Genomic DNA, 22193 nt, shown 5'->3' on the forward strand with positions numbered 1-22193 from the left:
CCAAAAACAAAAAAAAAAAAAAAAAAAAAAAAAAAAAGAAGCTCTAAGACACCAGAGCCGTCATGTTTAATGCAGTGAAGAAAAAGAAAGGAGAATTAGAGCTGGCCGACCTCTGTTCTCACAGAATGACGCTAAGGCGCGAAACCCTGGGTTTAGGCTACTTGAGATCACATCAATAACATAAAAATCTTTCACAACGCAAAGAATAGTCTGTTTGCATGATGAAAATATGTGAACATTAATCAGGCTTTACTTTACTTGGTTACTTTAGTTAGCGTGGTTTCATTTCGAGAAGAAATTCACTCAAATTTCTCCTTCATGAATTGCATCCTCCTCAGACATATCAACCAGGTGAACATTCCGATTACCCAGACCTCATGATTTTACAAATATCGGTCCAACCACTGTATCATCCCCCTGAGGTTTGCGAGGCAAGGGGAACTGATGGGAGCCTTAGGTTCAGAGTACCTCTTGTGCCTCTGTGTCTGACCTAAGAGTTTTGTGTCTTTTGCCAGCATCTATGAATCTGTGGCAGGCTGACTTGTTAGCCTGCAAGTAAGGTGGAATTTCAGACCCTTCACAGTTCTTCAACAGTAGCTTAATAGAGCATCCCTACCGGCTCTGCTCTGTGCTGTTCTGTGAATCCTTCCTGAAGGCCCACAGAAGAGCCCACTTCCGTCCTTTTAATGACTTTACAAACACCGAACTCTCTGTTGTAATTTCTTCTCTTCTTGAAGTACTAGAGTGGCTCCTGTATTCTACACTCTGCACCCTGAATAACCAACACTTCACCATAGCAAATCAGACTGTCATTTGTTTTCCATAATGCTTATATTAGTACAGTACTACAAAGATTATTAGATATGTAGATAGGTAGATATTGGAGGTATGTTCTTTTTTGTTAACTTTTTGCTCTATATTGGAGTACAGTTGATTAACCATGTTGTGTTAGTTTCAGGTGCACAAAAAAGTGATTCAGCTGTACATATACATGTATCTATTCTTTTTCAAATTCTTTTCCCACTTAGGTTGTTACAGAATATTGAGCAGAGTTCCCTGTGCTATACAGTAGGACCTTGTTGGTTATCCATTTTAAATATAGCAGTGTGTACATGTCAATCCCAAACTCCCTAACTATCCCTCCCCCTACCCTTCCCCCCAGTAACCATAAGTTCGTTCTCTAACAGACTGTCATCTTAAATCTTCAAAATGCCATCATTGGGAATTCCCTGGCAGTCCAGTGGTTAGGATTCACTGCCTTCACTGCTGGGGCCCAGGTTCAACCCCTGGCTGGTGAACTAAGATCCCGCAAGCCATGCAGCATGGCCAAAAAAAAAAAAAAAAAAAAAAAAAGCCATCGTCTAGGTAGGCTCTCCATGGAGAAATATTTACCACTTCCTCCATAATTTGGAAACAAAATTTTTATTATCTCATTACTGTCACAGAACATAATCGAAAGTGTGAAGATTTAAAAAAAAAAAAAAAAAAAGGTTTCTTTTCTCATACCCTGTTGATGGGAACGTAAATTGGTGCAGCCACTGTGGAAAACAGTATGGCAGTTCCTCAAAAAACGAAAAGTAGAACTACCATATGACCCAGCGATTCCACTCCTGGGTATATATCCAGACAAAACTATAATTTGAAAAGATACTTGCACCCCTATGTTCATAGCAGCATCATTTACAATTGCCAAGATATGGAAGCAACCTAAGTGTCCATTAACAAGTGAATGGATAAATAAGATGTGGTATATACGTACAATGGAATACTACTCAGCCATAAAAAAGAATGAAATTTTGCCATTTGCAGCAACACGGATGGACTTGGAGGGCATTATGCTAAGTGAAATAAGTCAGACAGAGAAAGACAAATACTGCCTGATGTCACTTATATGTGGACTCTAAAAAATACAACAACTAGTGAATATGACAAAGAAGCAGCAGACTCACAGATACGGAGAACAAACTAGTGGTTACCAGTGGGGAGAGGAAAGGGGGAGGGGTAATATAGGGATAGGGGAGTAAAAGGTACAAACTTTTAGGTATAAAATAAGCTACAAGGACATATTGTACAGCATGGGGAATACAGCCAATATTTTATAATAGCTCTAGATGGAGTATAACCTTTGAAAATTGTGCATCACTATGCTGTACACCTGTAACATATAATATTGTACATCAACTCTACTTCAATTTAAAAGAAGCCCTCTTTTAAGAAATCAGAACATAAGTCTTTCTGCTGGCTACTGAAGAACAATCTTTCCTAGCGACTCAATGTGAACTTACTACCCATCCCTTACTCTCTACTGGGAAAGATTTGATCTTCTTTGGACTTTACACCTTCTAGAGAGTGAGCTGGGATACTAAATAAATAAAACAGTAGACAACCTACAATGAGCTGATTTGAGATTTTACAGCCTTGGCGAACATAGAGTATTTTACTATACCTCAGCAATGGTGAGAAAAATCTTATCCGTGATATGCCTCAGTCCACACGCCACCACACCAAGAGCGACTCCAGGAAACACATAGGAATTGTTGCCTTGGCCAGGATATAGGGTCTGTCCACTTGGGAGAGTGACAGGGTCAAAAGGACTGCCACTGGCAAAAATGGCACGACCCTGCAACACAGACACACAACTGTAAAAAGAGGCAGGCTATCTTCAAACAAATGGATCATAAGACAGTAATTCAAGTATTGAGTAGTTAGAAAGAAATCCGATTTTTCATTGACTTCCTAATAAGTGTGAGCAAGCTACCATGTTGCTGGCAGTAAATTCTGGAGTGAGTGATTATTTCTGTTCTCTATCTGCCTCTCTATTCGTAGGAGAAGCATGCAAAACACAGGAGACCCCAAGACCACCACCCTGTTGTTGGCAGTGGTCCAACCCACGGGCCCATCAACCATCTCTAGACTACAGACTCCCACTTACAGGCTTCTGAAGACAAAAAGGGTAGGTTAATGTTTGAATCTTGGAAAGGATGACATTTTAGGTTACAGTTTAGAGGTCAACAGGCTCCCAATGTAATCACTGGGACAAATTTTATATATTTCTGTATTGTAAAGAATTATCTGAAAAGTCATATAGGAAAAAAATTCATTAGCACAAATGGGGTTAGCAGATAAGAATAAGATTAAATTATCAGTAACTGTCTAAAACTGTCTTTATTTTTTTCCTGGTCTTAATATTTCATCATAATATTTTTGAGGAACCCCATGTATTACAGGCTTTAAGATGGCATGAACTTAGGGCCTGTCAGGTGCTGTATTCCATACTGCCAGTCAAAAGGGGGGCGTCTGTCTGATCTGGGAGGCGATATAGATGGAAGCGTTCAGTCTTCTAAAACAGGGATAGGAAACCCTCAACAAATAAAGCACTACAATCTAAGAAATGCATTTGAAAAGTCTAAAAAAGCACTAAATCCCCAAAGCATAGTTTAAATGGTAATAGACTGGGTTATAAATTTCATCCCTTTTATACCTTGAGTCTAAATCCATTATGATATTAATAATATTAACATTTATTTTTTATTTTTTATTTTTTTGCGGTACGCGGGCCTCTCACTGCTGTGGCCTCTCCCGTTGCGGAGCACAGGCTCCGGACGCGCAGGCCCAGCGGCCATGGCTCACAGGCCCAGCCGCTCCGCGGCACGTGGGATCTTCCCGGACCGGGGCACGAACCCGCGTCCCCTGCATCGGCAGGCGGACTCTCAACCACTGCGCCACCAGGGAAGCCCTTAACATTTATTTTTAACACATGTCATACTATACCTTTTCTATAAAGGTAAAGTATAACATGATTCAACCTTTTCAGGATATAAAAAGAGGAAAATAGATGAGAAAAAAATAGAAATTCTCATCTAGGTGTTTATCAGACACTGATATGTCTTGCACAAAATTAGGTTTTGTTTTCAGACAAGTGTGATACCTTCAAGTCTGCTTTGTTTAGCAGATAAAGTGTTTTGTTACAAGCAAACTTCTAATGTAACTAAATTATCATTTGATATACATATTTGATATATATATTATTTGATATATATACCTTTGAAAATTGTATTTGAGAAAGAGACCTGCAACATTCTACACACACCTGTTTGCTGCCCTCCTCTCCACTCCGGCCAATCACTCTAGCATCATCATATTTTACGGAGGAATGGTATTAAATAAACGACAGACAACTAAATATCCTCATATATACAGATTGTTAATATGGAGAAGGAAACCTTTCCATATCATTTTTGGTATAATTACAGTTTTTCGGAATTCAATGGTCTCTTTGTATTTTTAACCTTTCCTAATGACTTTTCACCTGTGCCTGAAGCAGCAGAGACTCACATCCAGCAACAGATAGCCCCATTCTTGTTCTGTAATCCTTTGGCGGAACCAATGTTTTCAGCTTCAAAATGACTTTTAATTTTATATATAGCAACATAAGAGCATTAGGCAAAATCATAAGAAAGAGTTTAGGCCATTTATATCAGACACATTTGAACTTACAAACACAACTATAGAAATTTGGCTAATTTTGTTAACATCTATTATTATGAAATTTTGAGGCCTTTTGAAATATGCCAAAACAAAATATGTACTTAAACACTTATTTATTATGTGCCTACTAGGTGTAATGCACTATGCTAAAATTTTGTTATTGTTTTTTTTTTCTGCTTTAAGGATTTAAGGACTGAGTTACATGAGGCAAATTCCCCAACCCAGAGATGGGATAAAAACGTAAATTACTGAGGATACTGACGCCATCCCACATAAAAGAAAGAAACAATGGAGTCACTCCTTTGCAAAATTTCATCAATTCTAGTAATAAGCATTTAAGGATACAGTATTAAAGAAGTAGAGCCATCCAGTTTTAGTTATGAAGTTTTATTTATGCATTGAGTTCGATTTATGCAGAGTGACATAACTCTGTCTTGTTTATCTTTTCCAGTTCATTTTAGATTTCTTTCCAAAATAAAAGTGTTAGATATATGTGACTCAACTTCTGTTTTGTTGTAATGACATTTTCAAGTCTTTTAAGGAAAAAAAGGGCCCTTGTCAACATATTGGTCAAATATATATTAATACAAGCACAGTATAAAATAAGTCACTTTTTTGGAAACAGTAAAGTATTGAAGCTTTGAGGACTCCTATCCCAGCCAGGCTGGATGTCAAAATAATTGCCCAAATGCTCCACACATGCCATCAAAATCCAAACCCAGGAGGAGTTAGCAAAGCAGAAATAAGACTGTGGTTTTATACTGTGTGCGTCAATGTTTGGGAATAGCTAGTTAAAAGCTATTTTAATCAGTATCTAGGATCAAGCTTTTTCCTTTTTAACTTTTATGTTTAAATCTTAGATACTTCCAAAGCACTTAAGGAAAATTATCAATAAAACATTACAAAGTTTATTTTGTTTTATTGAAGAACAGGATTTCTACAAGATTCTAAAAAAGGATATGGTTCTTATCCTTCATGACCTGTTCATTGTTCTTTCAGTCTTGGTTATAAAATTTTTAAAGGTTAACCGGTAAGCACCTTAGATACCCTGGGCTCCCTTATAAAGAATCACAATTCGACTATTAAAATATCAGTTCCATTTTTGCTTTACCTTGGTCAGTTTATAGCACTGCTCTGCAGTACATTCTGCTTTGCTAGTTGGATTACTCAAAGCAAAAATAATAGGCCGTTCATTGAAGGTTGCCATGTCTTTGAGAATTTGCTCTGAGAATGCACCTCTAATCGCAGCAACTCCTAATGTAGAAACAAGAAACCAGTGAATAGGACTATCATTGGTTAATTAATCCAGTGCCCCCAAAACAATGAGACATGTCAGGTCATTTTGTAATACCCCCTAAACAAAATATAGAATATGTGCATTAAAGTGACAAAAAAGAGATGTTCGTTAATGCCAACAACCTTTAAGGTTACAAATCTACAAGTATCTATGAAAAAAATCACAGCTTTAACATTTGACTCATTAATAAATTTAGTGACCAATCACTAGGAATTCTGATTACAGGCAATTTTATCAGGAAATAAATGTGTCTAATATATACTATCTCTCTGTAAACAATTCTAGAAGTATATTTCAGTCTCTCAGGCTATAAAGCAATCATGTTTTATAATCCAGTGCTAACACTTAAGACAATCATCCGATTCAATGATAAAACTGAAGTATGACTCACTGAAAAAAACTGAACAGAAGAATAAAGCTATTAGCACAATGAAAATGGAAAAAGTAAGATTCCTGATCGAACATATTTTATAAAAAACAACAATAAAGGCTTACTACTACCCATTAACTCCTGTCATGGAGTATTTGTTTTTACTATGGTTCTCATCATTATTCTCAATATTGTCATCTGTGTCACAGGAGTTTCTAGAAATGGAGTATAATACCAAGTAAGGGTTGACAATATATACACACAAAATAAAGGATATAAAGTTTCAAAACTTTCTTTGAGTTTTTTTCAACCACAACAAATGTGTCCATAGTAAACATCTTACTGTGCCCATGCAGTGTGTAACACACTGAGTTATATAAAGACATGAAATACGGTCCCTGTTTTCAAGGAGGGTCTGGCTCAGTCTTTCTCAACTTTGGCCTCATTAACGTTTTGGGTTGGACAATTCCTTACTGGGGCGGGGGGCGGCTTCCTGGGCACTGGAGGCTGTGGAGCAGCATCCTTAGTCTCTACCCACTAATGTCCGGAGCTCTGACCACCCCTTCTCCCTCCAGTTGTGACTACCAAAGAATGTCTCCAGACATTGCCAAATGTTTCCTTTCGGGGCCAACCCACCTCGCTTTTAGAACCACTGTCTATTTGGAATAATCAAGCCTGGCAAAGTGCTGGATATGCCAGGTATTGGCAGGTTGACAGAGTGAGCAGAGGGAACCACACACTTCAGCTTGGGATCATCGGTAAGATTAAGATGACGGCACTGCATTTACAAATCTAGGCCTCTAGGGGGTAGTGTTGCCTCAGGGAATGCGTAATTTTGTTTGTGAACGCCAAAGGCTAGAATTTCAAAAAGCTAAATTAGTCTCAAAATTCGGCAGTGGGAAAACAAATCAAGCCCACGTGGGGTTGAGGTAGGGTTGATGGCAGGGAGGAAGAAGCCAAAGCTCACCGATGAGGGTGGTTGGTTTTATATCTCGAACAATGGCTTCCAGGTTCTTCATTTCTTCATGTTCATGGGCAAATTCCTCTTTCTCTTGTGTTAAGGCAGCACGCCCCTAAGTACAGCAAATAAAAAGGAATGATAAATCTGCCAAACATGTGAGAGTCAAAGAAATTTCAGAATATTATGCATATTACCCATATTTATGCTTAACAGTTTTATGTATTATGTCTTCCAGCTGTTCTTAAAGTCTCCTTTCCAATTACCAGGATATTATTTCATTCACTCTTGCAACAAAGATTTGTCTCAGACAATGTTCTAGGCAATGGGGATATAACAGTGAACAAAATTAAGTCTTTCCCTTATTTAATTATTATTTAATATTTAAAATCCTAACTCTACAGACATTTATGAGAAACTGGCATTAACAAAGAGCAATGAAAAACATCATTTAAATAAAGATATTGTTTACTAGACACGATTTGTGTTGATAAAGCAGTGTCTTAAGAGTGTGCAGAGTTGTGTTTAGCGGCTGCACAAATAATTTATGGACTACTCACTAAGAAGGGAACTTGATGCCATATTTATATCATGCTTTGATGTTCTACATAATTACTAGCTTTATATGTTTTTATTTTGTAATGTTTTGATTATAATTGTACCATGTATTATTATCTAGGAAACATCTAATTTAATATCCTAGCTACAAAAAAGAACGTAGGATGGGGGAGAGGAGTGTTAGCTGAAAATCTGGTCCTTCCTTTTTTTCTTCTTCTGCTCTCTCAGTATTGTATCTTTCCACATAATTAGCAGATCTGAAGATGAAATTCTCATCCACACGTCTACGACCAGGAATAAAAATCTGCTCAAATTAGAATTCTCCTCATTCATCTATTATTGAATCTCCTTACTTCACTGAAGCTTTCATCAAAGAATGAGTGATACAATAGCTTTTTGTTCCCAGGAAGCAATAGCTAAATTAAGTGCACTACTTATTAAGCTTGACTTTTACATTATAAAAAAAGTAATAATAACAATAATAATATTCTACCTACAAATTTTGAAGATTTTGACTACATAACAAATCACTACCTAACTTTATATGGTACTTTATAGCTTATAAGTTGTTTTCACATATTTCATTTGATCCCCTCAACAATTTGAAAAGTAGGGCAAATACAATTAGGTTTTTGCATGAGGAAACAGAGGCTCTGAGATATCAAGCAACTTGCCCAAGACAGGTGCTAGAAATCAGTCTTTCCAATAATACAGCACAGTACAGCCCTGGAAAAAACACTTTACAAATGGTATATGCCAACTTGTATGCAAACTGTTAATCCTGAAGATGGTACAATATACTTGCTTTAAAAGGTTATTATCAGCCTAAATGGGAAAAGAATCTGAAAAAGTATAGGCATATGCATACGTATAACTGAATCACTCTGCTATACACCTGACACTAACACAACATTGTAAATCAACTATACTCCAATATAAAGCAAAAATTTTTATAAAAAGGTTATCATTTTATTTTTGTTTTTAAAAGTAATACATGTGAATTATAGATAACTTGAAACATATGAACCTCTGCACTCGTTTCATCTATAAAATAAGAATAATTAGAATTTCTACCTCATCAGCTTTTAAGCAAATTAAATAATATATCTAAAGCCCTTAGGACTGTGCCCAGTTTTTAACAACAACTCAAACTTAGTTGTTATAATTAAAATTTTTGTGAAGAAGAAAAAACCATAGTTCTAGCACTTATAATTCTAGTACCTTTTTTTTGTAGTAGAAAGTGCTGGAAAGTGCTATTTCTGTATCACTGTTTTCTGTCATGAGCATGACTTTAGAGCTAACAGCATCCTAATGACAGAATTCACCATTACTGACTCCTGGGTTCTAAAAAGTTTTATCTTACCTTTTCTTCCCTGCACATCAAAATATACTACATCTGAGAAACTGAAAAATCATCTTATTTAACACTAACTGGAAAAGATATATGTGTCCTCATGTTCACTGCCTCATTATTTGCAATAGCCAAGAAGTGGAAGCAACCTAAGTGTCCATCAATGGATGAATGGACAAAGAAAATACACATGCACACACATAGGAATATTATCCAGCCATAAAAAAGGAAATCTTGCCATTTGTGACAACATGGATAGATCTTGAGGGTATTATGCTAAGTGAAGTAAATCAAAGAAAGACAAATACTATATGATCTCACTTATACGTGGAACCTGAAAAAACAAAAAGCAAACAAACAAACAACAAACTCATAGATACAGAGAACAGATTGGTGGTTGCCAGAGGCTGGGGAGGCAAAAATGGGTGAAGGGGGTCAAAAGGTACAAACTATAAGATAAATAGGTCCTGCGGGTGTAATGTACAGCATGCTGACAATAGTTAATAATACTGTATATTGAAAGTCACTAAGAGAGTAGATATTAAAAGTTCTCATCACAAGAAAAAAACATTTGTAACTATGGGAGATGATGGATGTGAACTAGAGTTATTGTGGTAATCATTTCACAATATATACAAATGTTGAATAATTATACTGTACACCTGAAACTAATATAACATTATATGTCAATTATATCTCAGTTTTAAAAAACCTTATTTAATTAATTCCAAATCAAATTTGGTTTCCTGTTTCATATTCACTTCAGGAGAGAACATTCTAGGCTCTAGTAACATTAACTCAAATATCGTTAGTCTATATTCTTGTTCATCATGTTTATTAAAGAAAAAAATCAGTCAAGAGAATCATATAAATTCAGTTGCTGTACTTTCATCAGGAAGCATCAAATCATTCCATAAAACCTAACTATTATAGCCTTTTTACAACTTGTCATAGGTCTAACACAAATAGTTGATGTAAACCTAGACTGATTCTGTGAGTAACCACTAAATATTCTCAAACCATTCTTTTGTATTTATAAGATTTTTTAATTGCCTTTTAATAATATAAAAAATTATTACAATACTGAAATCTTTACAATTTGCACTAAATGGGGGGTGAGGCTACCTGGTGCCCCCATCCTCTACTCTCTTAGCTTCACAGCTGGGAAATTTATTTCAGTTACATATCTCAATCACAGAGGTTAATTAAGCATCATCCTAGCATGTAAAAAGTAGCTAGGCTTAATGCTAATTAGTCACAAATAAGAAAACAGAGGTATCTGCATGCCACAAGAATCCTCCCCCAAAAGTTTTGACAGGGCTTCCCTGGTGGCGCAGTGGTTGAGAGTCCACCTGCCGATGCAGGGGACACGGGTTCGTGCCCCGGTCCGGGAAGGTCCCACATGCCGCGGAGTGGCTGGGCCCGTGAGCCATGGCCGCTGAGCTTGCGCGTCCGGAGCCTGTGCCCCGCAACAGGAGAGGCCACAACAGTGTTTAGGCCCCAGTTCCTCATCATCTCTTTCCTGTGTCAGTGATTTTGCCATGATACTTTACAGTTCCTTTTACAAAAGGCAGAGTATACTTTCCTACCACTTGCCTTTGGATTTGAACGCGAGGCTTGCTCTGGTCCATAAAATGTGGGCCGAAATGACAGTGTGCCAGTTCCCAGCTTAGGCCTTAAGAGTAATTCTCTTGTACCATCACCACTGCTTTGGAAGTACAAGCCAGCCTGCTGGTCCACGGACGATGAGCCTTGTGAAGCAGACCTGGACCCAACCTGTAGCTCAGAGCCACCCAGTAGCATCATCACAGCCACCCACTCTGACCCAGAGGTGTGTGAGAAAATAAATAATTATTGTTTGTATGTCACTGAGATTTTGTGGCTTTCGATAACACAGGAATAGCTAACTGCTACAGGGGATGATTTTAGTTTGTTTTTCTTTTTTTTATTATTTTCTTTTTTTATTGAAGTACAGTTGAATTACAATGTTGTGCTAGTTTCAGGTGTACAGCAAAGTGATTCAGTTATATACTCTTTTTCAGATTCTTTTCCCTTATAGGCTATTACAAAATATTGAGTATAGTTCCCTGTGCTATACAGTAGGTCCTTGTTGGTTATCTATTTCGGGATGATTTTAATTTTGATTACATATTCCACCGTTTCTTTTTACCCAATATTATTCCTATCTGTTGCTTTGAAAATAAGAGGTTCCTCAGTGAAGTAAGTCAGACAGAGAAAGACAAATATCATATGATATTGCCCATATGCGGAATCTAAAAAAAAAAATGATACAAACGAACTTATTTACAAAACAGAAACAGACTTAGAGAACGAACTTATGGTTACCAAGGGGGGAAGGGATAGATTGCGAGTTTGGGATGGACGTGTACATACTGCTACATTTAAAACAGATTACCAACAAGGACCTACTGTACAGCACGCGGAACCCTGTTCAATACTCTGTAGTAACCTAACTGGGAAAAGAATTTGAAAAAACAGAATGTGTATGTATAACAATCACTTTGCTGCACACCTGAAACTAACACAACATTGTTAATCAACTATACTCCAATAAAAAATAAAAATTAAAAAAGTAAAATAAAAAAGAGGTTCCTTTCCCCAAAATGATTTGATGAGAACACTTTTGCAATCCATCTGCTACCTCAATGCCCTTATTACTGCTTAGTTATTTGGCAAAAAATAATCCTGCGTTATTAGAAAAAAGAGAAATTCTGGTCATGGATAGGAATAAGAGTCTGGAGCCATTTGACAGGTACAGTATTTATCTAAATTATTTCTGAACTCTCTCTCTGGAAGTAGTATAAACTAAAATTCATGACTATTTTCATTCTCACAACGAGGCAATTTGTAGGACACGTACTAAACAAAGGTGCAGCTTGGGGAGATATATTTCCTGGGAATAATAACCTTCAGCTTCCAGAATTCTAAGCTAACATAGTTTTGACTTGTTTCCCTTTCCCAGAAACACATATACTCAATTGCAGGTATAAAGGCAAGTAACTACACTAAAATCTCACTAAGGTCCTACATGGCAAATACTGCAGAAATGCAAATTGCTCCTAGCACTACCTCCAGTACAATGGAGCCTAAAGGGCTAAATTATAGGCCCCAGACTCCCTTGCAGCTAGGGTTTCTGCTTTAAACATAGCACCCACAAAGCTAATGTGCCTTCACAGGACCCTGAAGGAGAAATGCACATCGTGAAGTGGTAGCCATATGGCTCTTCTGGAAGCTCGTGGTGGTGGTGGTTGTTTCCAGGCAGCTGTGTTTCCAGTCTCTAGTTTCTAGTCCACCACGAACAGGTGGATGCTAAGGAACAGTGGGTGGCAGCTACCATATCTGGCAACTTTCTTGTTTGTGGCCGAGACCCTGATTCTCAAATGGGCAGGGACAGCAGCTCCCTTGTTAATGCAGATATGTGTTACGGGAACTATTCCTCAAACTTTGGCCTGGTGCTTACTTCTTCAAAGGTTTAGAGATTTGCTTTTCAGGGTATCTAATGCTAGAACCTCTGCTAGGTTCTCTAACAAAGAAAAGCTATCTCAGGACAACTATTCACCTACTCCAAACCAACTATAGTCATCTCAACGCAACGTAACGTAATCTTGAGAGCTGCTGATAAAATGCGTATCTCTTAGAGAAGACTGAATGAATCACTGGGTTTTGCCTCTTGGTCTTTTGGTTTCCACCTGACAAAGTTTAAGTGTTATGCAAATACATTCCATCAAAGGAATAACCAGTGCTGAATATGGTCAAGGAATTACCATATGTCCTAGATCTTTCTCTCAATGTTATATTAATGCATTCTAGTATCAAGTTTTCTTCTTTAATAACAGTAGAATATTATAATTAATCTTTATCTGTGGTTTACTCAGAAACCCCACTGAAAGGGTTGTGAGCAAAAAGGGCATTTAAAAGATTTCAGGGTTATTAACAGAATAAGAATAGGAAGTACTACAAATAGTTTAAGAGGAAATGTACCATAGATTTGTTTATTTTAGAAAATGTCTGGGCTCACAAAACAGTAGATTTCACACAATCCATGGTAAAGCAGGTGGCCCACAGTAAGGAACAGAAGAATTAGTAGCTCACAGCGAAGGATTGCTGAAAGCGTCTGGGTGTCCCCAGTCTGAGGAAACAACCCATTCTTGACCATTTAGCTACTGACAAACAACACGCCCGTGAAAATATATCTAAACTGCTTCTGCTATACAGTTTTAAATAAACTTGCATATGATCTCCATAAAAATGGAAATCTAGGGCTTCCCTGGTGGTGCAGTGGTTGAGAATCCGCCTGCCAAGGGGACACGGGTTTGAGCCCTGGTCCGGGAAGATCCCACATGCCGCGGAGCAACTAAGCCCATGCGCCACAACTACTGAGCATGCACTCTAGAGCCTGCGAGCCACAACTACTGAGCCTGTGTGCCACAACTACTGAAGCCCGTGTGCCTAGAGCCCATGCTCTGCAACAAGAGAAGCCACCACAGTGAGAGGCCAACGCACCACAATGAAGAGTAGCCCCCACTGCCGCAATTAGAGAAAGCCCGCGTGCAGCAACAAAAACCCAACACAGCCAAAAATAAATAAATAAAAACAAATTTAAAAAAAAAAGGAAATCTATTCATTTTCATTATATTACCAAGCCAAGAAGTAGCCTCCCACCTGAGAAAATAAAACTAGCACAGGGCTTCCCTGGTGGCACAGCAGTTAAGAATCTGCCTGCCAATGCAGGGGACATGGATTCGAGCCCTGGTCCGGAAAGATCCCACACGTGGCAGAGCAACTAAGCCCGTGCGCCACAACTACTGAGCCTGCGAGCCACAACTACTGAGCCCATGTGCCACAACTACTGAAGCCTGTGCACCTAGAGCTCGTGCTCCGCAATAAGAGAAGTCACCGCAGCGAGATGCCCACGCACCGCAGCAAAGAGCAGCCCCCGCTCGCCGCAACTAGAGAAAGCCTGCACGCAGCAACGAAGACCCAACGCAGCCAAAAATAAATAAATAAATTTATTAAATAAATAAAACTAGCATGAGAGTAAAAGTCTTAGAAAAGTTTTACTAGCAGCTGAAATAACCAAATTCAACCTTGCATAATATGAATTGAACAGCTGCTACAAGTGGCATGTAAATGAGAGAAGAGGGTCTAGTCTGTTTATATTGAATGTGGACCTACAAATCCATAATGTGAAATGAATTTAAAAGATGTTGAATAACCTGAAGGTGGGAGAGACATAATCTTCATTTTCTTAGTTCAATAATTCAAAATATTTTCCTGAGCTTACTGTCCCAGATTATCCCAAACAGGAAATTAAACATTTAAAAATGTATCTTACAGTGTTGTCCTCACAACTGTCAATTGTGGTCAAGATAAATTGATATAAATTGTGATAAGTTTTGTTGGCTTAGGGACATGAATAACTAGTAGCAGAATACATTCTAAGAGCAAACAGCAAATACATTTATGTTACTTCTGAAAACCTTTAATGATATACAAAAAATTAAAGAAAAGCTCCCCAATTAGACACAATAAATGCCATCTACACATGTTGGGGATTGAACGTGGGACTCAGGATCAGCGTGGAGAAGCCCTTAGGCCCTTCCATTCACTCATGACCTTGGGCAAGTCCTTTGATACTTCTACAGATGCTGGCTTCTCCACCTAGAAAACGGTTTGGATTGGTGATGAAGACAGTGTAATAAAAATGAACCTGATTTGGACTTTCCAAAGCCAACTGAGTGCCAGACTCACCTGAGGAAAAATAGATTCCTGAGCCCTGCTGCCAGATATTTTAATTCAAATCCAGGACGAGGCCCTGGAATCTGTATTTTTTTAAAGCTTCTCAGATGATTCAAGTGATTAGCCAGTTTTTATCTATATATTTTTTGTTTATTTTTTGCGCTACACGGGCCTCTCACTGTTGTGGCCTCTCCCGTTGCGGAGCAACAGGCTCCGGATGCGCAGGCTCAGCGGCCATGGCTCATGGGCCCAGCCGCTCTGCGGCACGTGGGATCTTCCCAGACCAGGGCACGAACCCGCGTCCCCTGCATCGGCAGGAGAACTCTAAACCACTGCGCCACCAGGGAAGCCCTTAGCCAGTTTTTAGAATCACTGCACTAAAGGATTTATCAGATCTCTACCAGAAGCATTTTTAAAGGTATGTGATCTGTTTTCAAAAAAGTATAAAATGATGAGTTCTAAAGAAGGAAAGCTACAGAATAATGCAAGAGCACAGATTTCTAGTAGTGCTCTTTTGGCTGGCAACCTGAGATATAATGAAAAGTATTTAACGTGTTTAAACCACCTAAGTTTCCTGGAATGAGCAGCAAATCATCAAGAAGGTAGATAAACATTCTATGAAAAGATGTATGCTTTTATCATGAACATCTTACGTTATTAATCATAGCAACAGCACTGGCAGCTCCTAGCCACTAAAGCCAGAACTTGGCCAGAAGACATCCATCTAGCAAGAAACATAAATTACCTATAGCCTCAGCCCCAAAGGCTTAATTCTTGGTGGTGACTTAGGAACGCAGGGAGAATAAGTACTGAAAGAAGGCCAGAAATCATGCAAACCAGCATCACTCAAGGGCTCTACTTGCCAAAAACAGAAGAATCAAAAGACAAAAACAAAGGTCTCCCAAGTATTTTCTATACCATTTTCAAAGTTGATGTGATGATCTGGTTTAGATTAAAAACTATTGGAATGTGACATTCTCTAGATCTGTAATATTCAGGCAAATGTCTTTTACCTTTGGACTTCTATTTTCTGGGCCAATGGCTCAATTTTCTCCTCTTTTCAAAATCCAATTTGGAATCTACCTTCTTTATGCCCATCACTTCAGCTGAATGTGGATATAGACTTCTTATCAGTTCAGTCTCCCTATTCAGGATCCCTTGCTGAAACTGTGTCTTCATTTGGCAATGTGCACGTGGGCACTTTTTATCTCAGAAACCCCAAATTCTATGGTGTTTCCTTTTTTAAGAGTCTCTAATTACACCAAATGTACTACAAATAGCTGGGAGTTTCTTTTGAATATTATTATTTCTTTGGTTTCCCCACCACCACCCCTTGTTTTGTGCTGATTCTTAGTACAGGAGATACAACCATACTGAACTACCACCTTTCTCAAAAGCAACCTTTGCTCTGCTGGGGGTGGGGAGGAAGGTGGCAAAGACTGTCAGGATTTTGAGGTAGCACTTCATGACCAGGAGAGGTATAAAAAATTAATTGTGCACTGCCACTGATAACTATGCATTCCTCCCTACACACAGGTACTAGAAGAACTCTGGAATCCATGCCTGCCTGGACAACCTGCCCCATTTTACTGGCCTGTTTTTGTTGTCATGTCGATAGTTTATCAGAGTTGAATCTGGCCCCTCTTTATCTGAAAACAGAACCTGTCAGTCAATAACGTTTCACTCGCAGCGCAAGTGTGTGTGCTTGCTGAAGAGCTCAGAGCTCAGTTTCGTCATCTCAAGGACAGACTAAAAGAAGATGAATGATGTGACAAAAGTGTTTTCCACGTTACAGCATAACAAAGGGGTGCAGAATGGTCATAACGGAAGATAAAAGGTGGTTAACTCCATCTGTATTTAATTTTGTATTTGCTCAAAATCCATGTCCATAATTTTCTGACTGTCTGAAAGACTTGTGTATATAACTTCTGCCTCTGTGCTTTTTAGTACCTACACATATAGTGATCATGTGCTCAATAAGAAATGGAAAAGAGGGAGGAAAAAAAAGCAAGCCAGATACTTTTCACCAAGCTTCAAAGTTTCTTAGGAATCAGAATTTTTTTTTTAAACCACAGTGTATGCAATGTATTAACCATCATTCAAGGTGGTAACAGTATCACTGGCTAAAATTCTGATAATATCACAGGGGAAAGGAAAACTTTTTCCATACAGCATGGAGTTTCAAGCCCTAGACCTAAAGATTAAACTCTCAGGAAGGAAACAACTACCCTTCCAACACATAAAATATTTTTAATTACTATCTCTGTCTTACAGGAACCACACATTTAACTATAACTGTAAAGCAAAAAACTTTTTTAATAATTGAAAACAGAACTGTGCCAAACAGAAAAAAATAAAATAAAAAATAAAATAACTATAGTCCTATTCTGTGTTAGATGAATTCTATCCTTCATGATATTGATTAAATACCCTACGTTTTATTTTGGAGTTTCCTGCATTAGCATTCACTTGGTTTATTAGTGAAAGCCAAGATATATTTATTGAAAAAAAAGATTAAGTCTGGACTGGTTTTTGTTTTGTGGCTTCTTGTCTTCCCTAAAAATGCTCCAAATTATCATTGTGAAATGCAAATACTAGTCATGCTGGGAGTGCTCCTTTTTTATCCTTTCTTTACTGTATTTATTCTCCCTCTAATTTTTAGTTTGGAACGATTTCTTTTAAACCAAGTATTAGTTTGTTTGTATTAAAAGGTACTAATCTTAGTGGGCTAAATAGTATGTCAACTGCTTCTTGCTGTAAGACACTAAACTAAGATATTTGAGTATTATCAGTGACCAAATAATCCATTTCAATCAACTTTACTGATACTGATGAATTATTTAAGATATTGATAATTATAGTACATATGGATATGAGGTAAATGATAGAAAATTCTATAGACGTGGAGTTGAAAACAAAAACTGAAAACAGACAACACATTAGAATAATAATTATCTAGTCTGATGATTACATAACTCCATAAATGCGCTAACCTCACAGTGTTACTTTATAGCTTGGGTTTTATGGGTTTAAAGACTGAAGGAGTCCGACTAATAAAAAATTTTATTTAGGAAAAAAAATAAGATATTTTTTACATATTATAAACAACTGCATGTAAGTTAATGAAATTAATAAAATGATTATTGGTTTTCAAGAGAGGTTGTAAAAAATACTAAGAATAAAGGATAACAAGCACCAAAAAATCATGCAAAACTGAAAGCAAGATTATACCAATTTAGTAGTTACTCTAAGATTTATTAGTTCTGCCACAAAAATCAACATTATAATTTTGACGGTTTAAAAACATGAAAGAAAAAGTGGTAAATTGAAGTTTCATGTTTCTCTTACATTAAACAGCACAAAAACTATTAAATATATAAGAATCTTTTAAAACATAACTTTATTTATCTTGGCAAGCAGAACATATGCAGCTCTTTATTTTGGCAAGTAAAAGACATGAAGTAAGAGTGACTGATTAGGTCTAGGCAACAATTTCACAGTTATTCCAAATACTAGTCATGCTGTAATACATGTCCTTCCAAGTACTGTAATCCATGGAATTTGGAGTCTCAGTTCAGTTAATCTAGTTAAAAGTACTTGAGATGCTAAAATCTATGTAGTTTTTTGAAGATTTCCCATTGAAATGTCATGAGAAATCATGAAAGAAAACCAGTCGTGGGCTTTCACCTTTTCTGATTCTCGCATGTATTGCATCCCTAAGTACAGCACAGTTTGTACAGCGTTTTCCATGGCTCCCACTATATACATATGATGATCCTCAAATCTCCACCTCTGGGAGCTCAGATCCTTTTCCCGAGCATCAGTCTTGTCTCTCCAACTGCCAAAGGGACACCTCTATCTGAGGTCTCCACGGGCACCTTAAACTTGCTATGTCCAAAACTGATCTCATTACCTTTCCCTTGAACTGGCCTATTCTTTATTCCTTTTTTTTTTTTTTTTTTTTTGTAACATTAATGGCCACATCACTTACCTAGACACCCAAGGAGTCCTGCTAGATTCCTTCCTCTGCTCTACTTCTGCTTCCGTATTTAATTGGTTACTAAGTACGCCAATCCTGTATCCTAAATATCTACTGAATCAAACATCTTTCACTGACCCTCTTAGTCACTGCTTTATTTCAGGCCTTAATTAACTTTGATCTGTATTACTGCAACAGCTTTGTAACTAGTTTCTTAGCTGCACCTCATTTCAGTCCATCCTCCACAAGGCCGTCAGAGTGACAAGAGGCTGAAAACTGCTCAAGTTCAGCATTTAGAAGACCCTTCATCACCTGTCATCACTCGATTCCTTTCAATCCTAATCCCTAAATGTCTCTTCTCGCAAAATATTTTCTTTTGCAAATGCTGTTCTTCTGCCCGGAAGGCACTCATTCATTAACTCACTTATTAACAACATATTTATTGTCAATTACTAGACACTAGTAGGGCTTTGAAGATAGACAGGTAGAAGACACGATCCGTAGCTTCAATCAAGATCTCAGAGTGAACTTGCCATTCAACTTCCCTTATCTCAGTTTTGCATATAAGAAGTTTAAGATGTCTATGGAGACTCGAGATCAACTCCCAACTCTTCCTTTCAGACTCAGCTGGAGAGAGACCTTGTCTTGGAACCGGCCTCAGCCTCCCTGTTCTTCTCTTTAGTGCGGTGGAAGCACCATGTCCTGTGCACCCCTGGCACCAAGGACATACTTCTGTAACATTGTCACGTGGAGTTGTAACTCTTGGCTTGTTTGAGTTTTTCCCACTAGGCTGGGAGCCTCCTGAGATCAAGGGCCTTACTGTGTCCCCACAAGTATAATGCCTGAGCCACAGATGATTTCACTCAGTAAATGTCATTTCATGACAGTATACGTCATGTGGCCACAGTGTACAATTTTTTATAGTTATGCTGATTCTTTAAAGCAATAGGAATTTTTAAGCCAACAAACTTAAAACTTTATTTCTTATATACTATAAACAATTACACTGTTACTATTTATTGTTAATAAAATTAATAAAATTATTATTATTTGGTCCCAGGAGATGTTATAAAGGTACTTTCTGTTTTGTTTCACGGTTTTATAGATACTCATGTTCTACAAACAGTTAGGCGTATACTTTTTCTTCATTTAAAGCAAAATTTCTTGATCTATATCTTTTTAAGAATGAACATTCTTCTAGCTTTAAAGAAACACAATGATTAAGGGGAATCTGGAATATGGAGAAAGGCACTAAAAATAAGTTTTAAAGTAATATGTATTTGATGCATTTCTTTCTCTTTCATATACAACTCAATTTTTAAAGCAAAATAGTTACATAAAATACAGTGTTTTCCTATTTTCACCTAACATTATATTATGAATCCTTTAAGGTTATTTATAGTTCTTTCAAAATAACTTTAAGCCTGTATATTACAGGGGCTATTCCCCAATTCATGTCACAATTATCCTTCATTTAGGTAAGTATAACATATCACTATTATAATTAATATATGATGAAACATTTCATTAATGTAAATAGTACTGTGATAACACCCTCACACATAAAACACTGTACACATCTCTCTCTTTGGTAAAGATTCTTAGAATGGAAACTGTTGGATCAGAAGCATAAACTTTTAAAGACCCTGGATACACATAAAATAGCTTTCCAGAAAGTCAGCACACATTCACATTTGTTTCTCTATTAAATTCCTAGATACATTGCTCATCACTGGTTTTTTAAAAAATTCATCTTAGGGCTTCCCTGGTGGCGCAGTGGTTGAGAGTCCGCCTGCCGATGCAGGGGACACGGGTTCGTGCCCCGGTCCGAGAAGACCCCACATGCCGCAGAGTGGCTGGGCCCATGAGCCGTGGCCACTGAGCCTGCGCGTCCGGAGCCTGTGCTCCGCAGCGGGAGAGGCCACAACAGTGAGAGGCCCGCGTACCGCAAAAAAAAAAAAAAAAAAAAAATTTTCCTTCATGTGGAAGGGGCATTTACAAATATATTTTCTCTGGCAGTTTAAGGAAGAGTGAGTAATGTGCACAACTGACAGCAGTAATAATAACGCCTTACAACTGGGTCATGGTCACCTTCCTACTCTTATTTAGCTTCTCATAATAACCCTATAACGTGGATACTATTGTCTCTATTAAAGCTGAGAGACAACCTCAAGGAAGTTAACAGCCCGTTTATTAAAGTCTTCTCAGGAATTACCATGAAAACTCTCAAGACTCTGGTTAAGAGAAAGTAGCTGGTAAAAGAGTAGCTGTTTCATTTCCTTCCTTCTTTCTTTCCAGCCAGTGTGCAATTGGACAGACAGCCCTTAGTGAAAGGAGCTGGACCGAAGTGTTGCACCCATATCAGTCTCAAACTACCTCACTTGGAAACTAAACTAATTCACGTGGGCAGACAACCGATGGAGCTGTAAAAAGCCTACTCACATCACAGATGGATACGATAGCCGAGCCATAGTTTTCTTCCTTATTCAGAAGAGTATCTGCATTACTGTATGACATGGTCATTCGTGTGCAATGGCTACTCTTTTAACACAGTGTTGGAGGTGAGGTAGGTAGAAACAGTGGTTGTCTTTGAGATGGGCATCCAGAATGGGGTACTGATTAAAATACTGTATCTGGTTAAAAATGACAAATTCTTACCTTAACTATTAATCCTTTCGAGTCCACCAACCATATCTTCTTCATGGCTTTCTCCTTTGGTAAACCTTCTTTCTCCATGGCCATAACAATCAAGTGCGCAATCCCTAAGGCAGCCTTAAAAACAAAATAGTTTCAAGTTGTTCCACATAATCCCTTATCAAGAGTTACATTTTACCTCATTTCGTCATTGTGAAAGTACAAAATGGCTCTGTCTATTGGCCGAAAGAGCTACATTCTTCACTTGTACTGGGAGTGAAGTATTTTTGTCACATTCGGGTTCTGCTAAATGACAATTATTTACTCTTTTTATTACAGAAGAATCACTATTATGCTGCTTTATACTGAGCCACAGATGAACCAGTGATATCCTTGGTTGTCAGCATCTTTAACCCTGTTCAAACAATTAAGATTTCCTCTAATAAGAAAATACTGAATTTAAAATAATGAACTGCTCAACCTTGCTTATGAGACTGTATTGCTTATTGTTCAGTTCAAGCTCTGCTAACCGAATTGGAAGAATGAAGCCTGGTCATTTGGATGAGAACTTGACCAATTAGGCAATAAAATGGAACACTTAAAATATGTGTTCCCGAGGGCTTCCCTGGTGGCGCAGTGGTTGAGAGTCCGCCTGCCGATGCAGGGGACGCGGGTTCGTGCCCCGGTCCGGGAAGATCCCACATGTCGCGGAGCAGCTGGGCCCCTGAGCCATGGCCGCTGAGCCTGCACGTCTGGAGCCTGTGCTCCGCAACAGGAGAGGCCACAACAGTGAGAGGC

The 22193-nt window shown here is 38.0% G+C and overlaps 1 protein-coding gene across 2 annotated transcripts in view; it reads right to left on the reverse strand.

The window, feature by feature from the left end:
- Nucleotides 1–22193, reverse strand: part of ME1 (malic enzyme 1) — a 194458-nt gene that overhangs the window by 9842 nt on the left and 162423 nt on the right. For both annotated transcript variants that reach the window (XM_007445886.1, XM_007445885.1), the window contains exons 9-12: nucleotides 21420–21533; nucleotides 7123–7228; nucleotides 5600–5742; nucleotides 2447–2620 (exon numbers count right to left, since the gene is read on the reverse strand). In XM_007445886.1, the coding sequence (XP_007445948.1) occupies nucleotides 2447–2620; nucleotides 5600–5742; nucleotides 7123–7228; nucleotides 21420–21533 (537 nt within the window). The remainder of the gene's footprint in view (nucleotides 1–2446; nucleotides 2621–5599; nucleotides 5743–7122; nucleotides 7229–21419; nucleotides 21534–22193) is intronic.

Source organism: Lipotes vexillifer, unplaced genomic scaffold (genome assembly GCF_000442215.2).
Source record: "Lipotes vexillifer unplaced genomic scaffold, Lipotes_vexillifer_v1.1 scaffold413, whole genome shotgun sequence".
In the NCBI taxonomy this organism is placed as follows: domain Eukaryota; kingdom Metazoa; phylum Chordata; class Mammalia; order Artiodactyla; family Lipotidae; genus Lipotes; species Lipotes vexillifer.